This window comes from Aspergillus fumigatus, chromosome 1, assembly GCF_000002655.1.
Source record: "Aspergillus fumigatus Af293 chromosome 1, whole genome shotgun sequence".
Lineage (NCBI taxonomy): Eukaryota > Fungi > Ascomycota > Eurotiomycetes > Eurotiales > Aspergillaceae > Aspergillus > Aspergillus fumigatus.
Window position 1 is genome coordinate 454349 of NC_007194.1, and position 16187 is coordinate 470535.

The 16187-nt window shown below is 51.4% G+C and overlaps 8 protein-coding genes across 8 annotated transcripts; 4 read left to right on the forward strand and 4 right to left on the reverse strand.

The window, feature by feature from the left end:
* Nucleotides 1-561: 561 nt before the first annotated feature.
* AFUA_1G01390 (uncharacterized protein) lies at nucleotides 562-1746 on the reverse strand (the record flags this gene model as incomplete). Its single annotated transcript, XM_744796.1, has 1 exon — nucleotides 562-1746. The coding sequence occupies one exon, from the start codon at nucleotides 1744-1746 to the stop codon at nucleotides 562-564; it is 1185 nt and encodes a 394-aa protein (XP_749889.1).
* Nucleotides 1747-2027: 281 nt separating this feature from the next.
* On the forward strand, nucleotides 2028-2228 carry AFUA_1G01400 (uncharacterized protein; the record flags this gene model as incomplete). The annotated part of the gene is made up of 1 exon (XM_744797.1): nucleotides 2028-2228. One exon carries the CDS (start codon nucleotides 2028-2030, stop codon nucleotides 2226-2228), a length of 201 nt encoding a protein of 66 aa, XP_749890.1.
* A 918-nt stretch (nucleotides 2229-3146) lies between these two features.
* On the forward strand, nucleotides 3147-5026 carry AFUA_1G01410 (uncharacterized protein; the record flags this gene model as incomplete). Its single annotated transcript, XM_744798.1, has 6 exons — nucleotides 3147-3415; nucleotides 3491-3617; nucleotides 3675-4037; nucleotides 4142-4447; nucleotides 4500-4721; nucleotides 4769-5026. 6 exons carry the CDS (start codon nucleotides 3147-3149, stop codon nucleotides 5024-5026), a joined length of 1545 nt encoding a protein of 514 aa, XP_749891.1.
* Nucleotides 5027-6639: 1613 nt separating this feature from the next.
* AFUA_1G01420 (F-box protein) lies at nucleotides 6640-8133 on the reverse strand (the record flags this gene model as incomplete). The annotated part of the gene is made up of 1 exon (XM_744799.1): nucleotides 6640-8133. The coding sequence occupies one exon, from the start codon at nucleotides 8131-8133 to the stop codon at nucleotides 6640-6642; it is 1494 nt and encodes a 497-aa protein (XP_749892.1).
* A 602-nt stretch (nucleotides 8134-8735) lies between these two features.
* AFUA_1G01430 (putative AMP-binding enzyme) lies at nucleotides 8736-10614 on the reverse strand. The gene is made up of 4 exons (XM_744800.3): nucleotides 10277-10614; nucleotides 9967-10231; nucleotides 9779-9915; nucleotides 8736-9728 (listed from the first exon to the last, which is right to left on the reverse strand). Exons 1-4 carry the CDS (start codon nucleotides 10589-10591, stop codon nucleotides 8811-8813), a joined length of 1635 nt encoding a protein of 544 aa, XP_749893.2. The 5' UTR covers nucleotides 10592-10614; the 3' UTR covers nucleotides 8736-8810.
* Nucleotides 10615-11485: 871 nt separating this feature from the next.
* AFUA_1G01440 (uncharacterized protein) lies at nucleotides 11486-11721 on the forward strand (the record flags this gene model as incomplete). The annotated part of the gene is made up of 2 exons (XM_744801.1): nucleotides 11486-11633; nucleotides 11675-11721. The coding sequence occupies 2 exons, from the start codon at nucleotides 11486-11488 to the stop codon at nucleotides 11719-11721; spliced, it is 195 nt and encodes a 64-aa protein (XP_749894.1).
* A 1063-nt stretch (nucleotides 11722-12784) lies between these two features.
* AFUA_1G01450 (putative toxin biosynthesis protein) lies at nucleotides 12785-14199 on the forward strand (the record flags this gene model as incomplete). The annotated part of the gene is made up of 4 exons (XM_744802.1): nucleotides 12785-12979; nucleotides 13023-13161; nucleotides 13223-13331; nucleotides 13377-14199. The coding sequence occupies 4 exons, from the start codon at nucleotides 12785-12787 to the stop codon at nucleotides 14197-14199; spliced, it is 1266 nt and encodes a 421-aa protein (XP_749895.1).
* A 313-nt stretch (nucleotides 14200-14512) lies between these two features.
* Nucleotides 14513-15975, reverse strand: AFUA_1G01460 (MBL fold metallo-hydrolase). Its single transcript, XM_744803.2, has one exon. It carries the CDS (start codon nucleotides 15432-15434, stop codon nucleotides 14631-14633), a length of 804 nt encoding a protein of 267 aa, XP_749896.1. The 5' UTR covers nucleotides 15435-15975; the 3' UTR covers nucleotides 14513-14630.
* Between the last annotated feature and the right edge of the window lie 212 nt (nucleotides 15976-16187).

Here is a 16187-nt window from a genome sequence, read left to right on the forward strand (position 1 = left end):
CGTCTCTAGTCTCGGAGATTGCGGCCGTTTGCAATGTTTTGGCCGATTTGGGAATGGATTGGGTGGTGATGCCACACTAGTCTGTATGAGGGATAGCGTGGCACGTTTTGCCCAGAAAGGAAGGAGCCTAAAATAGATCCTCAGGCCATCACCCGTATCATCCACTACTGTGTACAATGATGACCATGACAATCATCAACCATCCACCCTGTCTTCGATATCGAAAGTTTCATCTCCTAACCAGCAGAGCATCATTTGAAGCGCAATACTGATCCGAACGTACGGGTTACGACTGCAAGCCCCAACTATATGCACGCCATGGCTGCTGCCTGATCCGCGTCTTGGCTTCAGCACGACGGAGTGATGAGATGAGCATCTTGCCTGTGAAATTCTTCATATCGGGTGAGAAATAGCGTATTTGAATGGTCCTCACTCGAATGATTTATTGCAATGACCCATGCTACGGCAAGGAGGAAATTACAGCCAAATCTCGTTATACACCGAAGTTCAGACGCACTGGGGTGTGGGCAGAAGAAAACACAGACTACTTGACGGTCGGGATCAATGACCCCTAGTTTTGCCTGATAGTGCGTTCGTCAGGCTTGACTGTAACTGCTGGATTGTTTCCCTTGCTCTCATTACCTCCCACACGGGCCCATTTTTGTCCCGTATCCAACGTTCATATTTCCCCAGAAGCATCGAGGCGCGAGTCTGACATTCCACATCTCCGTTGTGGAATCGTGCAACGGCTTCCCTTATGTAGCTCTCTGCCTGCACCAGGTCATTTTGCGCGGAAGCCATTGTGGCTAGTATCTGGGTCGCAAATGTGTAGTACTGTGTTAGCATGTTCCACCGGCAAGGACCGTGCAGTCGTGCGCCAGCTCTGCGCCGCAATTCAATGGCGAATGCCAGAACCTTATCGGTTTTCATATCGGCATCGTCTTGAAGAGAATAGTAAGCATAATATGTGAGGTCGTGGAGAATCGAAATCGCTTCGTCTGAGCTGGTGCCCAGGGTCGTCTCTGCTGCTCGAAGGGTTTGGAGGTGGTGGTCGACCAGCATATCGTGGTGCCTCCCATCTTTGATACGCCACTGCTTCATGTAATACACTCGCATGGATAAGACCATCGGATGACGCTCGCCAATGATCGACTGCAAGGTCTGTATGGCTCTTAGATGGCCAATCCGAAGTCCCCATATCGCATCCTCGAAGTCCATTTTTGAGAAAGCATCCAGAAGGAGATACAATGGACTCTGCTCTCCACTATTCAATCGCGCGAGGTCTCTGAAGCGCGTGATGAACAACCTCAGTATCTGCCCGCGTGGTTGGCTAGGTTCGTTTTCGGTCGAGAGATTGATGCCGTGGAGATACCGGCACAAACGCCAGAATCGGACCAGTAAGTGGGGATCCGATGCGTTCCCAACGGCTTCGATGCCTTCTAAAATACACTGCAGCTTCATGATTGCTTCTCTGCGTTGGCCGTGGTTCCGGGAAAGAATGCCTGCACCAAAGCATTGATCGCTTAGGTCTTTCCAGATCGCTCCAAAGTCCTGAGAGCCTTGTGGCGCATAGGTTCTCAGTGGATCGAATTTCCACTTCCGAGACTGGAATACTCCCAGGGCATAGTTATGGACACTCGAAAGCATCTGCTCTTGGAGCAGATAGGCATCGGGGCTCTGAATAACCGGTATGGTTTGCAGATCGTCTCTGTCGCTAAACTTGGTCTCATTTGGAGTCCCTAGCATCCCGCTGCGTGCCTGCCTATCCCCACTGCCTTTTGGCTTGCGCTTGCGATTGCTAGTCCTGGCCCCAGTTGCGTCCCCATTTGATTCGTCTTTTGCGTGGTTTACTTTGTATCCCCATCCCCTGATTCTCCTATCGAACATGTTCTGTCTGTGTCTGATTGGTGCCCAACGCTCCAGAGTGCTTGGAGGGTATAACTTACGAAGCGGAGAATCCATACACTAGCTTCATAATCTCCACGACATCCTCCAATCTTTGCTCATGGCGACAGTATAGCCTCTTGATGGTGGGTCTCATCACGTTCCAGTCGTTTTCTGACGGTCTGGTGTCTGGCAAGCAACCTGATCCCTCCGGAATAGGCGATCTGAGAGGCAAGGTGGAATATATCTGGAATTGGCGTGATCGTGCGGGAGAGCCTGCTGATGGAAATATGGTGCACCAACCAAGAGGTCGCCTTGTCTCGGGATCTAGCAGATGCCTCTAATCAGTGTCACTCCTTGGAATACTCGTGGACGGCATAGCAGTAAGAGCTCGCACCTGAAACTGAGTATTGGCGGTTATGGGCCCGCGTTGAACGCTCGTCCCCATGGGTGTCGGGATGGAAAGACTGCACGATTGCTATTGATTGCATATCTGACTCATGTAGATGAGTTACGTCGCATTGGGATACAGTAAGAAGCAGGTTCGATTCCAACTGGAAGATTTGGAGTATTCCCTCTCTGGGTAGACAGGTTGGCAAACAGCCTATATGTCGAACCACATCACGTTGCAATCTGCAGCCAGCAGCCCAAGGGATCGTTCTCTATTGGACATGATAAAATCGTCGTGCAGATGGGACTAGTCACTGCATATTCCATTGGACTACACCCCACTCAGACCGGCAAATAGTATTCCAGCATCTAGGTGGGCATCTCAAACTATCAGAGGCTCGTCAATACGTCTATCGTCTTTATCGCGCGATATGATCAATCCAAGGTCATTTCCATGCCATCCAGATGCCTCCGTATGTGCCGACTCGAAATATCTGCAACCCTTCCCAACTACAAGTTATGCTGATTGGGTAAACTCCTAAAGTGGCTGTCTGGAAGAAGCCCAATGTATGTGCTAATGGCGCAGAGAGGAATCTGGGGACATCATGAAGACATAACAAGTGGGATGGATTGTATCGATGGTCAATTTCCCTGCACTCACGACCCATGCCGAGCATTCAACAAGCAGTTTTCTGTGCCGCTGCTCGTCTATAAAGACCCCTTCCTCTCCCTGGGCTCAATGGCATTACTCCAAGCCTCTATCAAGTCTTTTCCTTCTACCTGGATAACTGATCAAATTACCTCTACTTCTGCAGCTGCCATCTGCTCAGGAAAGCTATCAAAGCCAACGATTGTCTAAAAGCTCACCCCCAATGTCATCCTCTGACACCATGGACGATAACTCACCTGGCCAAGACAATGCGCACAGCATCTTTACACGCCATGCGGCGGACCTGCAGAAGTCTGCCCAGGCTGTAACGAAGCGGATCTCCGAAGATCCAAGGGTGAACCTGGATTGGTCGTTATCCGCCCAGGTTTTCCCCGAGTCCGTCATCATCATGGCCGCTTGCTCCGTGGCAGGCTCTGATCCACAGCTGGGTGTTGTCCCTCTCTCGATACCGATACCAGGATCGACTGAGACGTGAGTCTTTTCAATACATGTATCATTCTTTCTGTCTGTTCTGTTCTGATTCATTCAACTGTCGTCTTCTTCCAGTCCCTCCGCTATGAGTGCCTTGCTCGATAGCTGTAGCCAGCAAGGGCGGAAAGCTTTTTCGAAAGCAAGCAGCGAGATGACCAGACTGAACTTGCGAGCATCCTCCGCACTTGGTCCGAATGGAATGGTATGGTGATGCTGTTCATGTCCAATGTTGTCTCAGGCTAATCAGCAACTTGATTAGATTACTCGGATTATGCATCTCGTCAAGAGCTCCAAAGCCACCACACACGCCCTGAGAGACGAGATACTTGCACTTAGGGCTATGTCCGTGGAATCCTTGCAGAGTATTCGCGACATCAGTACCTCTTTTGCCAATTGGTCCGAGTTCATTAACCAAATCAGTTTTCATTTCGACCAGTATTTACTCGTCACAAGGTCCGGTCAAGAATCGCCGGTGGATCTGGAGTGGGCCAGGGCCGAAGTCGAGCGCACAAGAAACGATCTCCTCCAAAAGGAGCACGCCCAGAACGAGGCCGGAAAAGTACATGCCCGGGCGCTGGCCGCTGATGCCGACAAGCGCTCTCCAAGCAGGAGATCCTCAGTTGTATGAAAAGGATATACCCCCAGGAAGATAAGAGTATGCTTCGTGTCTGCCTAGCCTATGTCATGGCCTAACTAACCATCGATGCAGGATGGCCTGGAATAAAGAACTGCCTCGCTTATCTCTGGAATGGTGACCGAAAGGAAGAAGACGATATTGACGCTCGGGTCAATAAACACGTGAAAGAAGTCCTTCAAATCCTGGAGCAATCCACGCAGCAACAGAAGCAGCAAAAGGAAGACGCCCAACTCAGAATCGAGATGAGCAGTAAGCACCTGGGTGAAGCTGATAAGAGAGTAGAGGCAGCGCGGCATGAGCATGAGAAAGCCTGCCAGCGCTTGTCATCCCTCCAACCATCCAGGTGGCAAAGAAAAACTTGCATTTGTTGGCAGAGAAGAACCTCAACCTGGTATGTCCTACTAGCAGCCACCCTGGCTGGACGGTATTTGCTGAAACGAAGTATAGCAAGAAATCGACCGGATTCTACGAACGTCGGCAGTTGAGCTGCAAAAACTGAGCGTTCAGGTAGCGAGTTTCGAGATGTGGTTTGAACAGCTATCGATTCTCATAGACAATATTGTCAATGCGCATTTCGGTAGCGTTAGCCGCACGCTGCGCATACATTCTCCTGTGGCGCTCGATGTTGACGCAGATGAGGGCAGGCGATTGAGCAGAGAGGATAAGGAGGTCAGTATGCATGTCCCGTCCACCTTGGTGGTATGTTCGCTGACTAGCAATCGCGCAACCAGCACCTCCTGCACCACCTCTTTCAGATCCAAGGTTATCTCTCGGCAATCGAGGAAATTTCTCGTCTGTACTCGACAATCTCAGAGAAATATATCCAACCTGGCATAGATCACCTGGATTGCCTTGACCGCTCGGATCTTGCTATATACCAGCTCAACCGCAAGAGACTGAGCGAGTGGCACCAAGTAGCCAGTCATGAGATTCATCAGCTGATGATCGAGGTAAAAAAGTTGTCATTCCCTTGAACTAGAACACGGCTGACGACCAGTCCAGGGTACCCAGACGATTCCAGCAAACGTGAACCTACACGTAAGAACCGTTGTTGACAAGGCAATTGAACACCAAGAATTCTGGTTGGCGTAGAGCAGACACGATACGTCTCAGACAAAGGGTAGGAGCTTTGATGGCATCCATTCAACATGGAGCATCCAGCAGGCAGAAGCGGTCAATTTGCAATATAGGTGGAAGGGTTGTCGAACGAATGGGAGGTAACTTCAACAATTCATACTTGATTATGATAACGAGATAGTAAGAGAATGTCAGATTTTTTTTCTTCTTTATGATGTGGTTGTCACTGGCTGGTTCCCTAATAATACTGGGGACCTTATTCGACTATCAGGGACGCATATCAGCTTTACCGGTGAATCAGCAAGGCACAGGAGCCATACACAGCGTCATGGGTTGAGACCCAGTGGTGAACCAGCGCTGTCATAGCTGAAACTTGCGTAATGTGAAGTATAGGTCAATGGCAGTGTTCTCGATGATCAGTCTCAATGAGGTTAATTGGCGGAAGATCGCATGTACGGCCCATTTTGGCCTAATCAGGCCCCCCACAGCTGACAGATCCCCAGCTAATCACTGTGCGTTGAAGGCCATGCTAACTGGCTGTTAGTGAGTGATGCAGATGAGATTGGATATGTTTAGGCGATGATCTTGTCTGTTGCTCGGGAAGGGTCAGGTTAAGTTCATGCATCGCCGTCACTAGCATACTGAAGCTGACGCCTTGGGTTCTACAATCCAAATATAGAACTATTGTATTTTGTAGATCTCGTGTGAGATGGGCGAGATTCGAATATATAAAAGACGCTGCATCTGCTTGTAATACATCCAGAGCATGGACAACCGCCAGTCTAAACAGCCATCAACTTCTCAAGTGACTTTATACCAAAGCTTCAATATGAAGAACGTCTCTCTTGCCACTCTTCTCCTCTCTCTTTCCGGCTCCCTCACAGCAGCCTGGAACGTCACCGCATACGGCAACGCCGACTGCACCGGCTACCTGACCTCCATCGCGGGCGAGCAGGGCTGGGGCTGCTACTGGCTCAGCGGCGTCACCAAGCCCATCCAGGCGATGAGTGTCGAGGATCTTCCTGAGGGATGGAGGTTCATCGCATCGAGTGGCACCGCCTGCGATGCGTTTCACCAGGCCGGTGGCAACGGATGCTACACCCAGAGCCAGGGATTCCAGTCATTTCAGATCATTGGGTCGAGCAGCTGAGTATGTTGAACTATGTGTACCATGCGCCCCTACTGACCGGCACTTAGCTTAGAGATCACGGTTGTATAGGACAATGTCTGTGGGGGTTACATACGGCTTTTCGGCTACGTCCTACTTGAACTATCTCGCGGATCAAATACAATGTTTCGGTGAAGTGGATTTTCATGTATTGAAAATGTCGGGTTCTAGCTGCCAATAGAGTTGAACAGAAACATACCGATATCGAAGGACTGCCAGTTGAATAACTCTGGGCTACCATAACCGCACAATCATGAGAGCAGATGACGAAGGAGTCAGCACCGTGACCCAGAAATAAAGTAGATAATAGGGACCATACACCTGGACATCCTCACAAACCCATCAGGATGCCCGGGCAACCCAAAGCCCCGAGCCGAGCTCGTCGACGACCAAGTCACACTGCACCCCAACCGACTGAGCCATATCCGCCGCTTCAGCCAGGAAGTCCTCGTTTGGCCGACGAGGATTCGTAGCCCAGACACGAAGCGTCACTCGTTCCAGGCTAGGAATGCGTTTCTTCGTCTCGACAATCCGCTGGTCGACCGCAAATACCATCCCGTACGGGTCCCACGTGTAGTTGTCAAACCCAGAGAGATCGTTGCGCATGACTAAGTGCCGTAGCTTTGGGGGCAGGTACTTGTGGAAATCCGCCCAGTTCTCGTTTGAGAACCATCCCAGGAGAAGCGGCATTGGGACTTCGAGCTCTTGAAGCTTCGTGAACTCGCTGAACAGCATCAGGAATGGATCCGTGAGCGTACTGCCGAAGGTATTGTCCTGCTCCCAGGAGAATCCGCCAACGAAGCTTGGGTCAGTATCGAGACCGATGGATAATGTCTCCAGGCGATCCTTCAGCGGCTTCAATGCGTCGGCTAGTTCCTTGCTGTCAAGGAGTGCCAACTTCGAGACCAAGTTGTAGGAGACTCCCAGGTGCAACTTCCTGAGCTTCGGGCAGGCGCTGAGAATCTCCTTGATATCGGCAGCGTCGACGCTTGACCTGGCCAGAACGAGGCTTTCGAGCTCTCTACCCGCCAGCTGATCCTTGTATTTATCGAGCTCAAACGTACTTCTAAGCCACATCTCCACGTGTTTCAGCTTAGGCAGGGCAAACCAGGGGGCGAACTGATCCGTGTTCTCGAGTACGGGAATGGCAGCCACTGCTTCCTCTGCCTCATCGTCAAGCTTCTCCGCTTGGGGAACGTCGCCGCCATATTTGAGCTTCTCCAGCCTGTTGAACCTGGAGATCCCTTCGAACGAAGAGCGCAGCGCAATTTGAAGAAACAGACCAGGGTAGCCACCGACCAGAGTGTACGTATAGTCCAACTCGAGCACTCTCAGGTTATGCAGTTGAAACATCAGAACTGCTGCATACGCATAATAATCCCCCTGGTATAGCAACGCCGCGTAACCTACCGTGTCGAAAAGCCCGATCTGGCTCACGAACTGGATAGCTTTCCTGCTAACAAAGGCAAATCTCGTGGCATGCTGTCGAAAGTCAATATCCAGATCGGGCAGGATCCAGGCCGGTCCGGTGTAAGTGAGCTGGAGGTGCTTGACATACCCTGCACACTGCGGATTGAGGAAGATCTGCTCCAGAAGCAGAAGGACCCGTCGGAGAGGCGTAGATGTGTATGCCCAGAGAATGTCCCTGAAGACGAGGGGTTTTGCCCATTTGCGCAGGTCTTTGGAGACATTTGAGACAGCCAGGTTGTCGGCGGTGTCGAGGTGGTCGAGGATATTCACGAGGCATTCTGGGGGAAGCATGCTCAGCGGGCTGAAATTGTCAGCTGCATTCTCAGGGTTGTTAGCAGAAGCTACTGACCCCTCCTGCATATCCATCTTGTGATTTTCGAAGGTCTTGGAAGGAGCTTGACGGGTTAAGTTAGTATGAAAATCGACAGTATTGGTAGGGGAGACGGTGAAGTGTTGATCAAGTGAGAGTAAACTGTTTGAAGCTAAAAGGGCATTCTTATATACCGTCCACCACTAAAGTGTCTCAAAATTCTCTTGATTGTCTGTTAACATGAGGAGACATTCACCGCGACAGGACATTGTCCATGAGACATCAACCTTTGTCTTTCAGACACCAACCCGCTTTGTCTTCCGCACTCAGGAGGGCCCTACCACGGGACTGGGACGGTCTGAGACGTCTCTCTTTTTCATTCCAGACATGAAACAATTGGCCTTAGAGAAAGAAAGACTACTGGGAAAGTCCCTTATGCTTTGAAAAGAATGGTATGGTACTGGGTTGGAGACTGTGGTCTGGTCCCCTCGACGGAAATCCCCAGGTATATACACGTCGACCAGCTGTGCAGTCGCGAAAATCTCATATCGCTGCAGGATTGGTCTTAGTCAATGATCAGGATGCTTCTCGATGAGGAGTCTCATAGCTGAGAGCAGAGAGACGCACTTGACTCACGATCTAATTACAACCCGGGCCCAGAGAGAATACTGTGCTGAGGACTTTAATGTCCGTTGCAGAGTGCATAGTTTTATTAATCTAAGCCATCTTCAAACTAGTTATTCTCAAATAATGCAGCAATCTCCTCCTTGTAGAGCTCCAGACTCGGTATCCGTGCCACACTGCCCTTGATCGTCCGAATGAAGGGCCTGTCTCTACTGGCGACGATCAAACGTTCAAAACTCAGCTTCACGCACTCATGGCAGTTCTCGTTGACCTTGTCAAGATAGGGCTGTAGGCTTTCGAACATCGCCTGACGACCAGCGGCAGATGCCACCTCGGTTTCATCGTGCAGCTCCACCAGAAGCACCGGGAGTGGCCGTCCATGGCCCCCGATCAGCGCCGCTTTCACCTTCGGATGCTGTTCGATCTCCCGCTCCAGCGACGCAGCATAAAGCCCATCCGCATGGCTGAGAGGAATATAGTCATCCACGCGGCCGACAATCTTCCACAGCCCTTTCCGTGTGGGATGCTCAACCCACAGGTCCTTCGTCTCGAATCGGTCTTGGTCCGGATAAAGGAGGAAGATCTGCTGCATTCTACATTCGGGCACACGCACAAAAACAAGCTCGTGGAGGGCTCCGGAACGCGGCTCAAAGACAGCGCCGGATTGTTTCTGGAATTCGAGGTAATCCCAGTCCTTGTCATCCCGGCGGAACTTGGTGAAATAGCCGCCTGCTTCGGTGCTTCCGATGGCGGGCACGAGCTGGACGTGAGGAGCGAGAAGGTCGCCGGACATTCGTGAGAGGGGAGCTCCGCCGTAACTGACCAACTTGAGGCTTCTCAATGCAGAGAGGGCTCGGTCGTTGAGGCACATCTCGTCGATGAGAGCGGGTGTGAGGAGGGCGCTGTCAACCCGCCCGTATTTGAAGATATCGACGACGGTGTCGGCGGAAGGAGGCGCAGGCGGGCCGACAACGAGGGTTCCGTGAGCATATGTCGGCATCGAGAGAACCATCATCATTCCGACCAGCTTTGTAGGGTCAGCTAGAGAAACAAGTGGTTCCAGAGGTGGTTACACACATGCAAAGATGGTAGAGGCGTGTACCAACGTCTCCCGGGAGCGTGGTGCAGCAAGAACTCATCAATGTCCGGCAGAGAGGCGGCCACGTCCAGGGCAGCCATCATCTCGTGAGTGTAGGTAATGGGTTTGGGAAACCCTATCTGTGTCAGTTCATAATACTTGCCAAGGTACATCCCGATCAACTAACCAGTGGTGCCAGACGTATGAGCCACCAGCCAAGGATCCTTCTTTCCTTCTCCCCATGACCTGGGATATACGAAAGGTTCAGCAGGAGTCTCTTGTAGGAGACTGTCAAGTTCAGGAGCTGCAATCTGTTGGATATGGGGCGCATCCTCCAGAATGATCCCGACTGCCTGCGCCAAACTGGCCGGCCTGATATAAACCTTACACTGTGTCTTCTTCAGGATCAAACGCTGCGCTGCTGGGGTAATCAGCGGCGATGGGAGCACCATCTGCAGGAATCAGCGAGGAACAACTGTCATTCCCAGCATACTCACCACTTTCTGCAACTTTCCAGCCGCAGCCGCAAGAATGGGATACCGAAGGTCCTTAGGGCCGGCATAGGCGAAGGATTGGAACGGCTCGTCGGATTCCGGGAGATTTTGCCGCAACCAGTGCACCGCATGGTTGACCGCGTTGTTGAACTCTGCAAATGTGATCTCCTTGTATCCTTTAGATAGATCGTTATTATCTACTGGCATCGATACCCAAGAGCTGTCTGGGTCGTTCTTCGCTCGTTCTTCAATCGTCGACACCAAGATGCGCTTGCCATGCTTGATGCCAGGAAGTGGAAATGTAGCTATTCTAGTCATGGTTACTGATCCTGGGAGGAAACTGTCAATTGCTGAGTGACTGGTAAATTTGCAAGTGGGAGTCGATTAAGACACTAGGTATATATATATATATATATATATATATACAGAGCCAGACAGGGATCGACGCGGGGTCGTCCAACTACAGCTGTAAAGAAATGCAGCTAAGACCGGTCATTCGGTCCCACCACGGGTATTCGGATGCTTGATCAGCCTTCCCTGAATTCATCGGAGGATTTATGCTACAGCTTTCATGCTTTGGCATGAATAATAGTTCAGATGACTCTGCCTCTCGTAGCCTTAGGTTGTGCTTGAGACGGGGATTAGCAGGACGGTGCTTGACAGCTGACGCGCGGTCGATATTCTGGTCTACTTACGTTCAACAACCGTTCTAGAACTAACTATGCATGAAGACTCTGTCAGCGTGGAACTAAGGCATACTGAGTAGACCCGACTTACGAGGTAGCCGATTAGATTACTCTGCTTGAATGCCCTCACACTGGCGCTGTTGTTTGTGAAGTGCAGGGGAATTGATGCATGCGGGATTTCCTCAGCCAATAGAAAGGGAAGTTATGCGCAACAGAGGATGGTATGACAAATTATAAGACATTCTTTGCAAAGCTTCTTGGCTTCTGTTATTAATATGGGGCTATACTCTTAAATTGTGCAGAGCCGCCCAGTTCTCCTCTGTGTCCCTGCGTACATCGCCATGTGCACCCAGCGCCCTGTAGCAGCGTTGGCCACTCAAGATTGTCCTCAGTCCATCTTGAAAAGGCCAATACATGCTCATACCATGTAGGATAATAGGCTGCGTATTTCCATTCGAGGATTTCGACCAGTCGTCCGTCTTGAACTATGATGGGCCCAGATTAAGATCGCGACGAGCGAGGGCACATGGTTCGCATCGAGGCATACGTTCCCTCAAATTCTCCAAGGCTCATTGGGAAAACTACTTCCCAGTGGATCGTGAAGGGTGAGGGTTATAGCATCTCAGAGTTCAAGGCCGGGTGGAAAGGTCCATGGGGCTCGCGGTCAGAAAAAAGTAGGACTGGATACAACGGCCATGATCAACATTCTGTATAGCTTCTGATGTGAGTGAAAGTAGCCACTGGCGTACTTCAACTACCTGATCTGCGGTGGCCCTTCTCGGGGATTCTGATAGTGAGGCCAGGCCAGCTTAAGTGTCTGTCTGTGCATCCGTTCGAGAAGAATAAAGTATCGCCTGTTGGCACCGACCCAGTCTCGCAAGACTTGGGAACTGGGAAACTGGTATTTGGGCTATATGCAAGGTACTCCACTGTTGTCATGTCAGCCTTGGACCCTTGTCAGGCCGTTCTTCAAGATTACATCGGACTAATCCACCAGGCAGCCAGTCGGCCCGCACCGTAGAAGAGTTGACATGACTTGAATAAGAGCACTGCTCTTGCAGCTCGGGCGTTGATCCACATGCAAGGTAACCTTTGGATGACTCCTCCGTCATGATGGTAAGTAAAGTTGTAGAACCAAGGGGATAAAGAAGGGTTACTGGAATAGAACGAAGGAGAGCTGCTCTCATCGCCGCCTTTAGACAGTCGAGACAGGACTCTGGTAGTTGATATGTGTGGAATCCAAGGGTGTCTAGGACTCATTCGCTGTTATCTCTCTACTCTGCCTTCGATAGTTTGTGTGCTGGGTGGGTAGTGTCCTTCAAGTTGCACGACAAGGAGAACCCAGGACGACAGAAGTACTACATGTAATGTGCTGCATTAAGTGCAAGTGAAGGACGACTCAAGGCTACATGGCATTTATCGACTCTGAATGCCGATCTCCGATTACACGTGTCAACTTGACATTCCTAAAGTTCCGCGGATCAGCCTAGTTGGGATACTCCAGGCTTTCTCCCCGGCTTCTTTGGGCAAACGAAGTCAGCACGTAATATCGCGTCGAACAGCCTCACTTGGCTCTTGAGATTCCTAACCTTTCCTGCCTAATTCACTCATGTCAATCACCATCATATCCTACACGCTTTGACCAAGGTATCCAGTGGGACAACGCGGTACCCCGCAGATCTATTAAGTAGCCCCTGTCTAGTGCGAGGATAGCGCTGACGCCAGGCTCCCATCAGCACTGCCCCATGGCGAACCCCATTCAAATTCAGACTCTTTCGACTGACTCTTTAGACTCTTCGTCGCTAAATAGACAAGCTGGTCAACAATGACGTCCCCTTTCAGGGTTGTTGAACATATCATCCCCGGACAGCATATCCGGGAGCATCCACATGCCCTAAGAGGACGCCAGGAAACGGCTTTGAAGCTTGCGATCAAGCAGTATATTCCGTGCGATCAAACGGAGCCAATTCTCGAGAATGCAGTGACGATTATCGGAGCACATGGAAATGGATTTCCCAAGGTTACCATCCCGTGCCAGGACTTACAACGTACCTGTTCTAAAGACGGATAGGAGGTATATGAGGGAGGACCTCTACGCCCAACTCAAGAAGCGATCAATTCCAGTGCGCGGCATCTGGATCGCGGATGCCTCCAATCAAGGCGCAAGTGGTGTTCTGAACGAACATGTCCAGGGCGACAACAGTACGCTTCACTTGATGTTATTCCAACCTCCAAGCGGATGGAGAAAACTGACGGCCAGCAGCACCGTGGCATGATCATTCCCGGGATCTGTTGCATATGATCAACCACTTCCGGGACGATATTGCTCGTCCAATCATTGGAGTCGCCCATAGTATGGGATGCACACAGCTGTAAGTGATCTAGTGCGTCACTGATCGTTCGCTGACAACCCGCAGCATCCAGCTATCCATGATTCATCCTCGTCTTTTCTCAACGCTCATCCTCTACGAGCCCATCATCTTCGGGGACCAATTCCAGGGACCAAACCCAGCCATCACGGCAGTTCTCCGGCGCGATATATGGCCCTCGCGAGAAAAGGCCGAAATGCAGCTTCGGAGAGGCTTCGCCAAGTGGGATCCCCGCGTCGTGGACTGCTACCTTCGCTTCGGTCTACGACCTGTGCCAACACGCCTCTACAATCCCGAGAACGACCCCGATATTCCCCCGACTGCCGTCACGCTCACGACCAGCAAGCACCAAGAGGCCTGGACATATACCATTCGCAACCTCGAACCCGAATCAGCGGGGCTGAACGACCTCCTGCTTCCGGACTGGGATCCGGTTCTTGAGCGCTCTGCTCCATTCTCCCGTCCAGAAGCGTGGGCCGCTTTTCGGAATTTGCCCTTTGTTCGACCGAGTGTATTCTGGGTATACGGTGGCCGGAGTTGGCTTGCTCCACCCGCGGCTCAAGAATCCATGGTACGAGCCACCGGCACGGGCATTGGAGGAAGTGGAGGGGTTGCGAAGGGAATGGTGGATCGCACTGTTTCACCGAAAGCAACGCATCTGGTGGTCTTTGAAGAAGTGGGCTGGTGTTCGGAGGTCGCGGCAGCCTGGCTAGAGAAGTGGTTTGCGCGATATCTGCGAGAGGAAGAGTTCTGGCGAACGTACCAGAGCAAAAAGTCGGACCCGGAGATGCTCGGAATTCAGAGAGCCAGTATTCGCGTTGCTAAGGTGGTGGTAGGGCCCCAGGGGGATGTCGCCAAGGCAATGCTGTAATCTGTAGTACTCTATAAGCGGCTCAAGACAATAAGTGTTTCATTCGTCATCAATCAGAGCAACTCAACGAGCTGAATACCGGGGAGTGTTCTCCGCGTTTGGGTTGGCCGATAGCAGACGTGCCTATCTGCATAAGCATAGAATGTCAAGTCAGTTGCCAGTGCTTCCGAGGATGAATGTTCTTGCTGCCCTGACCATAAGATTTACCCGTATATCATCTTGACTCACCCTGAAAGTATGAATAGGTGGTTTGAAGGGGCGAGTCTGCGAATACTTCATTGTCGCTGCACCTACAGATCAACTATACATGGTTCTCACCAATGTTAGTTTGTATTCAACATAGCTATGTACTAATCGCTATAACCGCAACCATCCAGATCCTCAACCCCGCTGCATAAGTCATGACACATCCGGGCATACAACATCAGAGCTTATAGAACAGAAACAGGCTTCCCAGGTGTCAGCCAGCACACCTTATCAAGGATACCCTCCTCCTCAAAGTCCCTGCGGAGCTCCTTTCCGAACTGCGTGAAGTGGCCCCAGGACTCGTAATGCATGGGGACAAGAACATCCGCCTTGACGTCGCGGAGCAACCGCACGCCAGACTTGCCGTCCATGGTGATCTGGCAGGCGCCCTTGCTGGGGTCTGTCTTGTCGACGGGTCCGTAGGCGTTGCCCAAGTTCATGATGGCAGCGAGGACATGGTACTGCTCCCCGACCTTCTTCAGCTCATCAATGTACACGGTGTCCCCGGTGAACCAGATCGCGTTGGGAAGACCATCCCGGCCGCGTCCGAATTCCTCGTTGGTAATGATGAAGCCAGTGCACTCATCTCCAGCAATGTGCTGGGTCGGTGTGGCGATGATCTGGAACTTCTTTCCGGCAATGACGGTGTCGATCTTCTCCCAGGGCTTGAGTCCGTGGACGCCAGGGCGCGGAGACAGGTTCTTGGCTCCGTCCACGGTGGTGAAGACGCGGCGGCCGTCGAGCAGACGGCGACCCAGCTCATCGAGGTTGTCAACGTGGTCTTCGTGGCTGAGTAAAACGGCGTCGATGACGGGGAGTTGATCGAGGCGGAGAGCAGGATCGTCGCTCACTTGCAGCGTTATCGTCTCTGTGACGGGCCAAGAGGAGCCGGCGGGAGAGAAGAAGGGATCAGTGAGCATGTTGACGCCATCGATTTCAAGAACAGCCGTCGCCGTGCCGATGTGGGTGATGTTGAGCTTGGGAGCCATTGTGGAGGATTAATATACATCGGATTGTTAGAGTCTAAAAGGATGTACAATGTCAAGGAAAGTGATGGTGTGGAATTGGGCGCTTTGTTGGCCGGGAGGGGACAATATATATTTGTGCCTCTGTCCGGTAGCAGTCAGAATGGAATTATTCATTCTGACAAATAAAGACATTGTAATTCTTAGAAACGGATGGAGAGAATCCTCCGCCACCATCTGCTGAGCCGTGGTCGTATTCATGAACGAGGATGCAATTCTTAAACGGGATACAATATTCGCCAAGAACAGTGGGGCGAAGGGTCGGAAAAGCTTCTCGTTCAGCCGTTCTGCTCCATGGGATAGACCCACGCATGAGCATCAGTGAGTCTGTTCAAGTGCGAATAATATGCCTGAGAATGCACCTGGGAGCTGCGTGACTCCCCTCAGCGCAGGTCTGGAAGCTCATGAGCCACAGTTGTCCGGCTACCAGCTCTTCTCGCAATGAGCTGTTCGGTATTCTTCGAGTCATCCACATAGAGGAGAAGCTGCATCGGCAAGATACTGTCATGGAAATACGCTGTTTGCCCTCAAGTCGAATAGCCACGGTGTGACATTTCTAGGACCCAATTGGTCACGGAGACCGTTATAGATCACACAGTCTGATTCTAAGTCCGTGGTTAATGTCCGTCCGCGGACGTCTGTGTACTCCGTAGCGCCAAGTCCTTCACTACGGAGTCCGGATATCTTTGGCATTGTAGGGCGGCAGAGTCCCAGTCT

Excerpts from the sequence above, each read along its gene's own strand:
- AFUA_1G01460 (XM_744803.2), bottom strand. The coding sequence starts at position 15,434 with ATGGCTCCCAAGCTCAACATCACCCACATCGGCACGGCGACGGCTGTT.
- AFUA_1G01430 (XM_744800.3), bottom strand. The coding sequence starts at position 10,591 with ATGACTAGAATAGCTACATTTCCACTTCCTGGCATCAAGCATGGCAAG. Across the intron at positions 10,232-10,276 it reads CTGGAAAGTTGCAGAAAGTG|ATGGTGCTCCCATCGCCGCT; the intron begins GTGAGTATGCTG and ends TGATTCCTGCAG. Across the intron at positions 9,916-9,966 it reads TCATACGTCTGGCACCACTG|GGTTTCCCAAACCCATTACC; the intron begins GTTAGTTGATCG and ends TGACACAGATAG.